The sequence below is a fragment of the Anomaloglossus baeobatrachus genome, chromosome 5, assembly GCF_048569485.1.
Source record: "Anomaloglossus baeobatrachus isolate aAnoBae1 chromosome 5, aAnoBae1.hap1, whole genome shotgun sequence".
NCBI lineage: Eukaryota > Metazoa > Chordata > Amphibia > Anura > Aromobatidae > Anomaloglossus > Anomaloglossus baeobatrachus.
Window position 1 is genome coordinate 117298990 of NC_134357.1, and position 14555 is coordinate 117313544.

At 49.9% G+C, this 14555-nt stretch overlaps 1 protein-coding gene across 2 annotated transcripts in view; it reads right to left on the bottom strand.

Annotated features, from left to right (window-relative positions):
* Nucleotides 1–14555, bottom strand: part of CCAR1 (cell division cycle and apoptosis regulator 1) — a 189314-nt gene that overhangs the window by 29192 nt on the left and 145567 nt on the right. For both annotated transcript variants that reach the window (XM_075348798.1, XM_075348797.1), the window contains exons 20-23: nucleotides 14121–14212; nucleotides 4994–5134; nucleotides 3408–3528; nucleotides 3098–3283 (exon numbers count right to left, since the gene is read on the bottom strand). In XM_075348798.1, the coding sequence (XP_075204913.1) occupies nucleotides 3098–3283; nucleotides 3408–3528; nucleotides 4994–5134; nucleotides 14121–14212 (540 nt within the window). The remainder of the gene's footprint in view (nucleotides 1–3097; nucleotides 3284–3407; nucleotides 3529–4993; nucleotides 5135–14120; nucleotides 14213–14555) is intronic.

Sequence of the window (14555 nt, forward strand, 5' to 3'; positions counted from 1 at the left end):
GCGAAGCAGCACCGGGTCGGAGCATTGCACACAATGGGGGTCATCGGAGCCTACTGGTAGATTAGCCCCACATGCAGCACACGCAGTATACACAGCCCTTTTTGCCTTGGCCGCCTTGCGTTTTGAGGATGACATGTTGCTGCTTCCACAGAGCGATCTGGGATATGCAGCCAGAAGCGCACCTCACAGTGCAAGAAATACAATATCTATATATATGTACCCAGTACACTGATACACAGTGAGGCACTAGAGGGACCAGCACAGACAAATCGCTTACCGCCCGCTTAAAAAGCGGGTGTGTGGTCGCCAGATAGCCCCTAGTCCAGGTCTCCCAGAGCCTTGCGTCCTTCCTCCAGCCAGGCATGCATGTAATGGCTGCCGGCGTCTCTAGAGAGGAAGGGGGGCGGGCCCTGGGCGTTCCTGGCCAAGAGCGGGAAGCCTGCTTCCCTCTGTGCCAAGTGAGAGGGCTGGAGCATGTAAATCAGGCTCCAGCCCTCGTCGCTGCTAACGAACAGCGTCTCTCCCCTACCCTGAATGACAGGGTGGGGGCGGGAACGAAACGGAGCTGCCGGCGTCCTAGGCCCAAAAAGCCGGGGACTAAATTTATAACCGCCGCCGCCGTAAAAGCGCGGACGGCGGATCCCCGGCGCACCACAAGTCACAGCAGCGCCGCCCGGTCCAGAGGGGGTCGGCGCTGCGTTCCCAAACACAAACAATCCCCCAGTAATCTGTAGGGACACCAACTCCACGTTGCGGTCCCCGGCGCACTACAACACCCAGCCAGCCCGGAGTGTGTCTGTGCCTGCCGGGGACACAGAGTACCTGTATGATGCAGGGCCTGTCCCTGATCGTACTCCTGCTCCGTCTCCATCAGGTTCTAATGGGTCTGTGGATGGAGCCCGGCATCAGAGCTGAGAGGCCGGCAGGATCCCACTTCCACAGAGCCCTACCAGGGGATGTGGAAGGAAAACAGCATGTCAGGCTCCAGCCCTGTACCAGCAATAGGTACCTCAACCTTACAACACCATCCAGGGGTGAGAAGGGAGCATGCTGGGAACACTATATGTGTCCTCTTTTCTTCCATCCGAAATAGTCAGCAGCTACTGCTGACTAAAATCTGTGGAGCTATGCATGGAATGTCTGACCTCCTTCGCACACAAAGCTAAAACTGGAGAACCCGTGATACCACGGGGGGGTATAGCCAGAGGGGGAGGGGCCTTGCACTTTTAATGTAGTGCTTTGTGTGGCCTCCAGAGGGCAGTAGCTATACCCCAATCGTCTGGGTCTCCCAATAGAGCGCTGAAGAAATTCTAAGCGAGCCCGCTTAGTCAATCTGGGGCTGGGGTCTAAGTCAGAACCCTCAGACTGGGATGTAGGAGATACCCCGGGAGGACATTGTTGGTCCAACTGAGGGGGGCCCGGGAACAACGATTCAACAGGGTCCCGTTGCTGAGATACCGGCCTGGACTGCAAGGCTTCTAGTATCTTAGCCATAGTCTCAGAGAGTTTAGCAAACTCAGTCCCCGTCACCTGGACAGTGTCAACAGGTGTCTCCCCCTGGGCCCCTCTTAGCATAGGCTCCGGCTGAAGAAGTGGCACAGGGGTCGAACACTGCACACAATGAGGGTCAGTGGAACCTGCCGGTAGTGGGGTCTTACAAGCGGCGCAGGCAGCATAATAAGCCTGTGTTTTGGCACCCCTGCCTTTTGTGGGCGCCATGCTATAGTTTTCCTTGAGTTACACAAAAGGGTATATAGCCAGAATGCACTGTGCTCATACAGTGTAAAGTATATATGATACACAAATAATGTACCAATACACTACAGCACCATGGGGCTAGCACCAACAGGTGCTGCTTACCAGCCGCCTAAAGCGGTTGTGAGGCCACCAGAGACAGTGTCTGGGTCTCCCAGGACTTATCCCTCTTCTGCAGCGTCGGTGGAGCTGACAGGAATGGCTGCGGCGTCCTGACGAGATGAGGGAGCTGTGGGCGTGGCCGAGAAAGAGCGCGAACTGGTGCTCACACCGTGCACAGTGAGGGGGGTGGAGTATGTAAATCATACTCCAGCCCTCAGAGCTGCTCGCTCCGTGCAGCGTCCCGCCCTTCCCCCTGCCTGTCAGGGCTGAGGGCGGGAGAAAAGTAAACTAGGCCGCAAGGAAGCCGGGGACTCTAGTAATAAACGCGGCCGCCGTAAAAGCGCGGCCGGCGTGAAAGTCCCCGGCGAACTACAAGTCCCAGCCGCGCCGCAGTGTCCCATGGCAGCGGCGGTTAGTGCGGTAGCCCTTACATATAAACACACTCAGCGACGCTGAGTGTGTAATGGCACATATAGACCCGGTCAGCGCCGCGGTCCCCGGTGCACTAGCACACCCAGCAAAGCTGAGGTGATTCCGTGCGCGGTCCCCACAGGGATACAGAGTACCTCCAAGATGCAGGGCCATGTCCCTGAACGATACTCGGCTCCTATCCATCAGGCTCCACAGGAGTTGTGGATGGAGCACGGTCTCAGTGCCCGGAGACCGGTAAGATCCCACTTCACCCAGAGCCCAGAGGGGGATGGGGAAGGAAAGCAGCATGTGGGCTCCAGCCTCCGTACCCGCAATGGATACCTCAACCTTAACAACACCGCCGACAAGAGTGGGGTGAGAAGGGAGCATGCTGGGGGCCCTATATGGGCCCACTTTTCTTCCATCCGACATAGTCAGCAGCTGCTGCTGACCAATCTGTGGAGCTGTGCTGTGCGTGTCTGACCTCCTTCGCACAAAGCAAAAAACTGAGCAGCCCGTGGGAGCACGGGGGGTGTATAGGCAGAAGGGGAGGGGCCTAACACTTTTAAGTGTAGTACTTTGTGCGGCCTCCGGAGGCATAGCCTATACACCCAATTGTCTGGGTCTCCCAATAGAGCGAAAAAGAAAAAATGTTTTCGAAGGGAGGTCAACCGATTTAAAATCAAAAACTGATTACAATAAATGGCAGAGTCTGCAAATGTATGGCCAGCAACAGTTCTCATTATTCAATGCGATTCCTAAATTAGGGGCCAGATTGAACGGTTCTTATACATAGTTTCCATCTACCCATGTTACCATCCTCTAGTACCTGTTTTAGACTGAATGGTCTGTAGCCTCTGTTCTAGCTCGGCTCGGGCCTTTTCGCTCTTTTCTAATTTCTGTAGAAGACTTCCAATATCAACCATTGCACCGTTATAGACAATAAGGCCACTTTTCTCTTCTACAGTCGGCACTCCGGATCTTGCAATTTTTGATGGCAAAAGCAATCGATTTCCTAGACAAGAAGTCATGCAATATTAGACAGAGCTTGAAACATGTATTAAGAAAGAAAAAAAAACCCCATGAAAACAAGACAAAAAAATACAGCAGATCTGTGCACTGTAGGGCACTATAAGTACCTAGAATATCTTCCTGGTTGGACTCCAGCTCCTCGTGGCTTCCGTCATCCGTACATGTGTCCGTTAATTTACGGTAGTAACAGGATTCTTTCAGCATTACTTTACAAAACAGTTTTTTTACCTGCACAAGAAAAATAAAATTTGAGAATCACTTATGCTTCTTGTCTTCTGTTAGTGCATGGTTTCCCTTTGCTCTGAAAACACATCTAGCACAAGGTACCGGTATCCATACATCCTTCTATTCTCTGAGAGCGCCTTCACACTGCAGTACTCTTCCCGGTCAGTGGTTCCATTGGAGCATCCGTCCAAACACCCCGCAAAATGGGACTTGGACGTATGTGCCGACGGGGCCACTGGCTATAATGGTGGAGACGGAATCACCGTGTGCTCGGTCGTGCACCATTTTTAGATGTAAATGCTTACTGGAGGTGGACACCCAGACGCAGCCTCTAGTAAGCGTATACTTCCGAAAATGGTGCACGACCAAGCAAATGGTAACTGCCTGCACTATTATAGTCAGTGGCCCCATCAGCGCATACGTCCAAATCCTGTTTTGAAGGGAAATCGAACGGAAGGCCTAACGGGACCACTGAACGGAGAGAGGAACGCAGTGTGAAAGCACTCTATGGCATCTATGCACAGACATCAGAAAAAGGAGCTTTCTTAAATATGGTGTAGGCACTAGAGACGCTGAATCGAATAACTAAGGATGCAGACATGTGGTTCATGAATTTTGCAAAGTGTTTACATACTGTACATAAACACACTATATATACACTCATATACGTACATGAACATACACAGACATATACACACACTGTTCAATCTATACAGTGTGTCCACCCATATCCTGTCCACCGCCATTAACTTGAGAACGGAGGCAGCTATAGGCATAGAAGAGGTGTCTAGGTATAGTAAAGTAGCCATGCACTACGCAATGAAACCACCTATTGCGCCACCTGGTGGAAAACAATGGAGTTAGCATTTTTATCTCGAAAACGGAACGAGATAGAGAAAAAAAGTGAATTACAAAGTTGTAGGGCATCATCAATTCAATGTGAATCGACACCTATCTAAATCCTGTCCACAATGGCGAACAGGAGGAGAGAACAAAATAGGCGAACGCAAAAAATAGACTTCAAAGATGAAGTTGGTGCAAACACAAAATAGGCGCAGAAAAATAAAATTAATAAAAATAGGGCAAACCTGCAACCTGTACATTCAGTTAATGTATATGGATGCTTAATACAGATTCTTGCGGGGGGGGGGGGGGGATTGCCCGCTATTCCTAAGCTACTTTAGGACATGTAGTGACAGTATCCGGTGTTTCCAGAACAAACCCCCTCTATCAGCCAGACAATCAAACTGCTGCAAACAGCATCTTCAGCTCCAAAGGATTTTGCACATTTGTGCATTATACAGAGAACAAAATTATTTAAATTGCCTATGTAATGCTTAAATGCTGCAGGGAAAAAAGCGAGTACTCAGTAGCCTGTTCAATAACCCCCTAATGGCTGATGGTGGGGTCATTGGCAGGCTCTCCCAGTCCACTGTAATGTAGTGCAGAGTATAGCAGAGATCAGTACCTGAGCCCGAGACAGATGCAGTCCAAGTGTATAGATGATTTCTTCTAAATCCTTCTCCAATAAATAGCCACAGTGACTTTGATCAAAATATACAAAAGCCATGAGCAGGTCTTTATTCACTGTAACCATTAGTTTCTTCTCCTGAGAAAAGAATCACAAGTCAGGCAAAAATTATAAAGTTTTCTGTTCTTAGTAACTTTTATAAGCCCTGGTGACAAGAGTTTAGAATTAAGAAAAAAAAAAAGCATGCTCCTCTAAAAAGAAATATACAGATAGATCTCGGTCTAGCTTGTTGTTAGAAAATTGGCTTCATAGTTAGGTAACATACTTTGTGTAGATGATAAATGTGGTAGGATACTTTTTATTATGATTTTTTACAGTTTCCTCATTTAATTTTTTAAGTTATGGGGATCAAACTAGACCCCAAAGCCAGAACATTGGTCATAAATGCAATAAATCTAGTTGCTGGCTTGGCCAGGCTTGTGAGGGGTTACAGAGCAGGAGAGTTCGGGGGGTGGATCGCCTGCCTGTAACCCCAATGGGCCAACGCAGCAGTATTATACAGGTCATCAGGAATGTGAAGCTCTCATGCACATTGACAGCGAAGGAATGGCTGGAGGAGTGGCCAGGAGGCGTCGGGAGGTTACAGTGTGCACATAGGTTGGAATCGCACTGCCAGCAGGTACTTGGGTGGGAAGGACTGCTCCGCAGAGGCATCGCATACACAGCCGGACATTGTTGCTGGAAAACTCCTAAAACTAAGTGGGTGATCAGTGGGAACGGTCACTGCCTGCTGTGATAATCCACTTGCCCTGCAGCCTGAAGCGACCTGCCATCATTAATCCTCACCAGTGCAACTGAGCCCACACTGAGGGATGTGTTTATTGCGGTGTCACGAAGCAGCTCCGCCTTATTTTCATTTATTACACAAATGTAAGGGTTGCTGACATTCCTGAAAAGACAGAGGGAAACAATCCTACTGAGCATTTTAAAAAATGGCTGCACTGGCAGTTTCTGCATTCCCTGTCCTCACTGTATGCAGTTAAGAGAGCGCACAGGGTGCCCACTAGGCCGCTGCCACCAGGTTCCCCTGTCCAGTTATAATCAATCCGCTCCATTACGACACAGATACCATCCTCAGGGCTGCCCACAATATGGAGGATGTTTCCCTCAATGGCCATAACGTCTCCTTTTACCCCGATTATTTTGTTGAAGTCTAAAAGAAAAAAGCCCAACTTGTGGATACTAAACGCGACCTTAGGAGTAGCGGCTCTGGGAGAGGCCGCCTTTTTTTCAGCATCCTATATAGGCACGAAGATGGATGGATCTAAATGAGCAAAGAATTTCCTGCAGCCAGTAGTGTTAACCCTTCATAATTCAAGTCAAGCGCCATCTGTGTTACTCCGATAGATTTCTGGCGCTTTCGCTTTTTCTGGAGCTCTATGACCCAGTGGACTCTCACATTCTGTCCTACATCCTATTACAGCAGACTCCTAAGAAACGCTTAGTTACTCACTAGCTGGTTCATCTGTTCTCAGCCCAGGTACAGGATGGTCTTGTGCCTTACTCCATATCTGCTGTTGTCAGATGGAGTTGTAATTTCACGCTATTTGTTTGTCTTCTGGGTATTAATGTTTTAAACAAGATGTTCTGCACGGCTCTAAATACCATACTATTGTTAACTATTTTATATACAAATGGACAAATTACTGTCTGTTTGTGCTGGTACATGAGACGGTGGCTAGTGTATATTCCCACTATACTTTTAGCTTATACAAAGATTAGTAATGGCTAATGTCAAATTTCTTTCATAGAATGTTAGAGGGTTAGGGGATGCTTCGAAAAGGATGGCGGCCATGGAGTTTATCAGGGCTCATTCACCCGCAATTGTGTGTCCGCAAGAAACCCATCTAGAAAAAGATAGATCCATAATAGTTAACTGCTCGTGGAAGAGCCATAGTTTCCATTCAACCTCCACCAGTTATTCCAGAGGAGACAGTATTTTAGCACTTAAGTCACTTCTCTTTCAAGCCATTTTGATAGAAATGGCAGATTTGTATTGTTTCACTGTAGGATTTTCTCCAAGGACTTATTACTGGTCACAATTTATGTTCATGTTCCGCCTCCTTAGAAAAATAAGGTGCTGAAGTTGATAATTAACCTTGAGAGCCATGGATTTTATGTATAATGTAAAGAAGGGAATTTTGTTACTTACCGTAAATTCCTTTTCTTCTAGCTCTTATTGGGAGACCCAGACGATTGGGGTATAGCTACTGCCTCCGGAGGCCACACAAAGCACTACACTAAAAAGTGCAAGGCCCCTCCCCTTCTGGCTATACCCCCCCGTGGTATCACGGGTTCTCCAGTTTTAGTGCCAAAGCAAGAAGGAGGAAAGCCAATAACTGGTTTAAACAAATTAACTCCGAGTAACATCGGAGAACTGAAAAACCGTTCAACATGAACAACATGTGTACCCGCAAACAACAAAAACATCCCGAAGGACAACAGGGCGGGTGCTGGGTCTCCCAATAAGAGCTAGAAGAAAAGGAATTTACGGTAAGTAACAAAATTCCCTTCTTCTTCAGCGCTCTATTGGGAGACCCAGACGATTGGGACGTCCAAAAGCTGTCCCTGGGTGGGTAAAGAAATACCTCATGTTAGGGCTGCAAAACAGCCCTCCCCTACGGGGGTGTCACTGCCGCCTGCAGGACTCTTCTACCTAAGCTGGCATCCGCCGAAGCATAGGTATGCACCTGATAATGCTTGGTGAAAGTGTGCAGACTGGACCAGGTAGCTGCCTGGTACACTTGTTGAGCCGAAGCCTGGTGTCGTAATGCCCAGGACGCACCCACGGCTCTGGTTGAGTGGGCTTTTAGCCCTGAAGGAACCGGAAGCCCCGCAGAACGGTAGGCCTCTAGAATTGGTTCTTTGATCCATCGAGCCAGGGTGGCTTTAGAAGCCTGCAACCCCTTGCGCGGACCAGCGACAAGGACAAAAAAAGTGCATCGGAACGGCGCATGGGCGCCGTGCGGGAAATGTAGAGTCTGAGTGCTCTCACCAGATCTAACAAACGTAAGTCCTTTTCATACCGGTGAACCGGATGAGGACAAAAGGAAGGCAAGGATATATCCTGATTAAGATGAAATGAGGATACGACCTTAGGGAGAAACTCCGGAATGGGGCGCAGCACTACCTTGTCCTGGTGGAACACCAGGAAGGGAGCCTTGGATGACAGAGCTGCCAGCTCAGACACTCGCCGAAGCGATGTGATCGCAACGAGAAACGCCACCTTCTGTGACAGGCGAGAAAGGAAACTTCCTTCAGAGGCTCGAAAGGCGGCTTCTGGAGAGCAACTAATACCCTGTTGAGATCCCATGGATCTAACGGCCGCTTGTACGGGGGTACGATATGACAGACCCCCTGTAGGAACGTGCGCACCTTAGAAAGACGTGCTAGACGCTTCTGAAAAAACACGGATAGTGCCGAGACTTCCCCCTTAAGGAAGCCGAGCGACAAGCCCTTTTCTAACCCCGATTGCAGGAAAGAAAGAAAAGTAGGCAATGCAAATGGCCAGGGAGACACTCCCTGAGCCGAGCACCAGGTTAAGAAAATCTTCCACGTTCTGTGGTAGATCTTAGCAGAGGTGGACTTCCTAGCCTGTTTCATGGTGGCAACGACCCCTTGGGATAATCCTGAAGACGCTAGGATCCAGGACTCAATGGCCACACAGTCAGGTTCAGGGCCGCAGAATTCCGATGGAAAAACGGCCCTTGGGACAGTAAGTCTGGCCAGCCTGGTAGTGACCACGGTCGGCCGACCGTGAGATGCCACAGATCCGGGTACCACGATCTCCTCGGCCAGTCTGGGGCGACGAGTATGACGCGGCTGCAATCGGATCTGATTTTTTGCGCAGTACTCTGGGCAAGAGTGCCAGAGGTGGAAACACATATGTGAGCCGGAACTGCGACCAATCTTGCACTAAGGCGTCTGCCGCCAGAGCTCTGTGATCGCGCGATCGTGCCATAAATGCCGGGACCTTGTTGTTGTGCCGAGACGCCATTAGGTCGACGTCCGGCACCCCCCAGCGGCGACAGATTTCCTGAAACACGTCCGGGTGAAGGGACCATTCCCCTGCGTCCATACCCTGGCGACTGAGGAAGTCTGCTTCCCAGTTTTCTACGCCCGGGATGTGAACTGCGGAGATGGTGGATGCTGTGTCCTCCACCCACATGAGGATTCGCCGGACTTCCTGGAAGGCTTGCCGACTGCGCGTCCCTCCTTGGTGGTTGATGTATGCCACCGCTGTGGAGTTGTCCGACTGGATTCGGATCTGCTCTCTTTCTAGCCACTGCTGGAAAGCTAGTAGGGTAAGATACCCTGCCCCGATTTCCAGAACATTGATCTGAAGGGTGGACTCCTGCTGAGTCCACGTCCCCTGAGCCCTGTGGCGGAGACAAACTGCTCCCCACCCTGACAGACTCGTATCTGTCGTGACCACTGCCCAGGATGGGGGTAGGAAGGATCTTCACTGTGACAATGAGGTGGGAATAAGCCACCATTGCAGAGAGTCCTTGGCCGTCTGGGAAAGGGAGACTTTCCTGTCCAGGGAGGTTGACTGCCCGTCCCATTGGCGGAGAATGTCCCCTTGCAGTTGGCGCAGATGAAACTGCGCAAAGGGAACTGCCTCCATGGCTGCCACCATCTTCCCTAGGAAGTGCATGAGGCGCCTTAAGGGGTGCGACTGGCCTTGAAGGAGAGACTGCACCTCTGTTTGCAGTGAACGCTGCTTGTTCAGCGGAAGCTTCACTATCGCTGATAGAGTGTGAACTCCATGCCGAGATACGTTAGTGATTGAGTCGGTGACCGATTTGACCTTGCCAAATTGATGATCCACCCGAAAGTCTGGAGAGTCTCCAGCGTAACATTCAGGCTGCGTTGTCATGTCTCGAGGGAGGGTGCTTTGACGAGTAGATCGTCCAAGTAAGGGATCACCGGGTGTCCCTGAGAGTGCAAGACTGCTACCACTGCTGCCATGACCTTGGTGAACACCCGTGGGGCTGTCGCCAGACCGAATGGCAGAGCTACGAACTGAAGATGGTCGTCTCCTATCACAAAACGTAGAAAACGTTGGTGCTCCGTAGCAATTGGCACGTGGAGATAGGCATCTTTGATGTCTGTTGAGGCAAGGAAGTCTCCTCGAGACATTGAGGTAATGACGGATCGGAGGGATTCCATCCGGAACCGCCTGGCGTTCGCATGCTTATTGAGCAGTTTTAGGTCCAGAACAGGACGGAAGGAGCCGTCCCTTTTTGGAGCCACAAAGAGATTGGAGTACAAACCCTCGCCCTCGTTCCTGAGGGGGGACAGGGATCACCACTCCTTCTGCTCTTAGAGCGTCCACCGCCTGCAGCAGGGCATCTGCTCGGTGGGGAGGTGGGGCCGTTCTGAAGAATGGAGTCGGAGGACGAGAACAGAACACTGTCCTGTGCACGTGAGCACAATGTCCGTCACCCACCGGTCTGTGACCTGTGGCAGCTAAATGTCGCCAAAGGCGGGGGAGTCTGCCATCAACCGCGGATGCGGAGAGAGAGAGAGAGCTGAGAGTCATGAGGAGACCGCCTTGGTAGCGGTTCCTCCGGCTGCCTTCCTTGGGCGTGATTGAGCCCGGCCGGAATCTGAGCCCGTCTGAGGGTTTGTAGCCCTTTTGCACGAGGACAATTGGGACCTGCCCGAGCTTGGGAAGGACCGAAACCTCGACTGTACTTTTAGGACAGCATTAATAGGGTAAGTCGCAGTGCAGACATTGCGGAGTTACGGACGCCTCTGCGGTACAGATGTACATGTGCTCAAGGCCAGCTGCGCAAGAACAGCTGAAAAGGTGAGGTTGCCTATACGGCTGTGAATGCCGGAGCAACCGACACGCCGATAGCCTCCTAGACAGATTTCAACCAGAGTCCATCTGTCTGTGAATGGCATCTTTAAGTGAAGCCCCATCTCCAGTGCAACTATGGCTCTAGACGCAAGCCTGGAGATTGGAGAATCCACCTTTGGACCCTGGGTCCAGCGCTTGACCACGTCAGGGGAAAAGGGATAACGTGTATCTTAAAAACGTTTGGAGAAGACGCTTATCTGGTAAGCGTGGTGTTTCTGGACTGCTTCTCTGAAGTCAGCGTGGCCAGAAAAATACTCAATATCCGTTTGAGATACTGAAAAGGGACTTCTCCTGCTGTGAAGCTGACTCCTCCACTGGGGGAGCTGAGGGAGAAAGATCCAACCTTCCATTGATGGACGCTATAGGATCATTCCGTATGGCGTTACCATCCGGTGTATCCGGATTGATAGCGATGTCAGGATCAAAGTCCTGGAGAGCTGCCTTATCATACAGAGAGTCCTCCTGGGACCCCCCCGTTCCAAATGAGGTTGGTCAGGAAGATTGCCCATGGCCTGTCTGGACTGCAAGTCTCTATCTTATGACAATATATCTGTCGAAACTGCAACTCCGTCCCTGTCCTTGGACAGGGATGACAGGTGGTTTCTTTGGCCACGACTAGTAGAGACCCCGGCAGACGAAGTGCTAGAGACCCCGGCAGACGAAGTGCTACAGGGGAGCATGCACACAATGGGACGGTGTCATGAACAGCATCCCATGTAGTAAAAACAGCACTGAAAATCTGTGTTGCTTTTTTGCCGCTGCCGACTAGCCATCTAGAAGTATATAGCCAAGATTGGTGACCGTACAGTGCAATGTATAGCATACAAGCATAAAGTACAAATGAACACTGCAGCACAAGCAATACAAGCAGCATAGAAGCCTGTGCCCTGGCACCTCTGCTCTTCTGCTGCTGTAGACTAGCCATCTAGGGGAATATAGCCCAGAAGAGTGACCATACAGTGCAATGTATAGCATACAAGCACAAGTACAAATGCACACTGCAGCCCATGCAATACAAGCAGCATAGAAAAAAAAACCTGTGCCCCAGCACCCTTGGTTTTCTGCTGCTGTAGTCTAGCCATTCCAGGAGAATATAGCTAAGACTAGCGACTGTACAGTGCAGTGTATAGCATACAAGCAGAAACACAAATGAACACTTCAGTACGTGCAATACAAGCAGCCTAGAAAGCCTGTGCCTTAGCACACCTGCTTTCCTGCTGCTGATGTGTCGCTCTCCAAGCGGGCATATAGCGACCTATGCAGTTAAAATACACATGTACACACTGCAGTATATATTGGGGTCAGCACTATGTGTGCCGCTTACCGCCCGCCTATAAGCGGGTGTATGGTCGCCACCGTCCTGCCTGGTTGCCGAAAGTCCGAGCTCGGACTGCAGTAATGGCTGCCGGCGTCTTCCCCAGCTCGTGTGAGGAGGGGCGGGCCGTGGGCGTGCCCCCAAGTCAGAGCGGGAATCCGGCGTCCGACAGTGTGCAGTGAGAGGGCTGGAGCATGTAAATAAGGCTCCAGCCCTCGGCGCTGCTGATTGCTCAGCGTCTGTCCCCTTCCCTGAGTGACAGGGAGGGGGCGGGAACGAAGCGGCACTAGGCCGCAGAAGCCGGGGACTGGATTTATAAGCGCCGCCGCCGTAAAAGCGCGGTCGGCGCCCAGTCCCCGGCGAACTACAAGTCCCAGCCGCGCCGCCGCTCCCGGAGCGTCCGGCGCGGTAGTTCCCAATACACAAAGTCACTCAGCAAAGCTGCAGTGACTGTAACCCTTTACTGTCCCCGGCGCACTAGCACACCCAGCAAGTCTGGAGTGTGCTGTGCCTGTGTGTACGGGGACACAGAGTACCTGTAATGGTGCAGGGCCATGTCCCTGAACGGTACTCCAGCTCCGTATCCAGCAGGTTCAAATGGGTCTGTGGATGGAGCCCGGCGTCAGAGCTTTGAGGCCGGCAGGATCCCACTTCCTCAGAGCCCCCCAGGGGGATGTGGAAGGAAAGCAGCATGTGGGCTCCAGCCTCCGTACCAGCAATAGGTACCTCAACCTTACAACACCATCAACGGGTGAGAAGGGAGCATGCTGGGGGCCCTATATGGGCCCTCTTTTCTTCCATCCGAAATAGTCAGCAGCTACTGCTGACTAAAATCTGTGGAGCTATGCGTGGATGTCTGACCTCCTTCGCACAAAGCTTGAAAACTGGAGAACCCGTGATACCACGGGGGGGTATAGCCAGAAGGGGAGGGGCCTTGCACTTTTTAGTGTAGTGCTTTGTGTGGCCTCCGGAGGCAGTAGCTATACCCCAATCGTCTGGGTCTCCCAATAGAGCGCTGAAGAAATCAGAAATTGCCTTGTGAGGTCCCGTTACATTGCTGCTGTGGCAAGCGAGGGTCCTTGTGGACAGACCCCCTATTAGCAAGTTACCACCCTGCCTAAAGCCATTTGGCAAAAATGAAAACAAAGGGAAGGATATTGGGTGACACCTGAGAATAAGTTTCTAGGTAAATTTTCATTTTTCCGTAATATGCAGAAGTCTTGATGTTAGTTTGTTAGAAGTAAAACCAAAAGTAGAATATAGTAAAGTATCTAAGTCAATAAAATATATTCACCAAACTATGCAATTACATTATCAATATATCTAAAATGTTTACATACATCTTAGTAATGTTTACTGTTCATAATGTATAGGTTGTGAGGCTCTATACAATGTATAGGTTGTAAGGATCTATACAATGTATAGGTTGTAAGGATCTATACAATGTATAGGTTGTAAGGATCTATACAATGTATAGGCTGTAAGGATCTATACAATGTATAGGCTGTAAGGATCTATACAATGTATAGGTTGTAAGCATCTATACTCCAGCTGTAACACCAATACAAAGAAAGACAGGTAGGCACTACTTTCTGGTGTCAGCCACTATACATACATTTCAGGGAATAAGCTGCAATAACTTATGAGTGTCCGTGTTGCTCTATAATAAAATGAAATAGTGCATAGCAAACCAGGTAGAGAGAAAACGTTATAGCACTCACTAAATAATGAAAATGTCTTATTTTATGGCGTCCAGTGGAGAAACAGGTAGGGCAGCACTTAGCCTGCAGCTGTTTAGCGTCTTCAGACGCGTTCTCACAGGTCACCTGGTGCCATACCTTTTTCTCTATACCTGTATAACCAAAGTCAGTATTATGTACCTTATCCTTCGGCCATTCTTTGCTACATTTGAGGTCTCTTTTGTCATCACGTTTATCTTTGGTGCTAGAGTCATCATCGTCATCATCTCTATCTAGAAGAAAGAAAAAAAAAAAACATCTTCAGCTTTTGTCTTTAGTCACTTGCACACATTATACGCTTGAGTCCTTTAATTACAGAAACCCCAGAACCAGCTAAGACAATTGTGCTTTAGTCGGTCCTCTCCTGCCGACATACCAGTGATCAAAAATTCAGTAAAACCTACTTGAGATACCAAACCACCTAAAAGTGCATTGGTCCAGCATGAAGTAATATGTCAGAGCACCGATTATTAGAATTCTGATTCTTATTCCTCCGGGAAATACCTGAATTCATTGTCAATGGTACATTACTATTATCTCTGCATTGTGTGATACGGTCAGAACTGATTGGACATC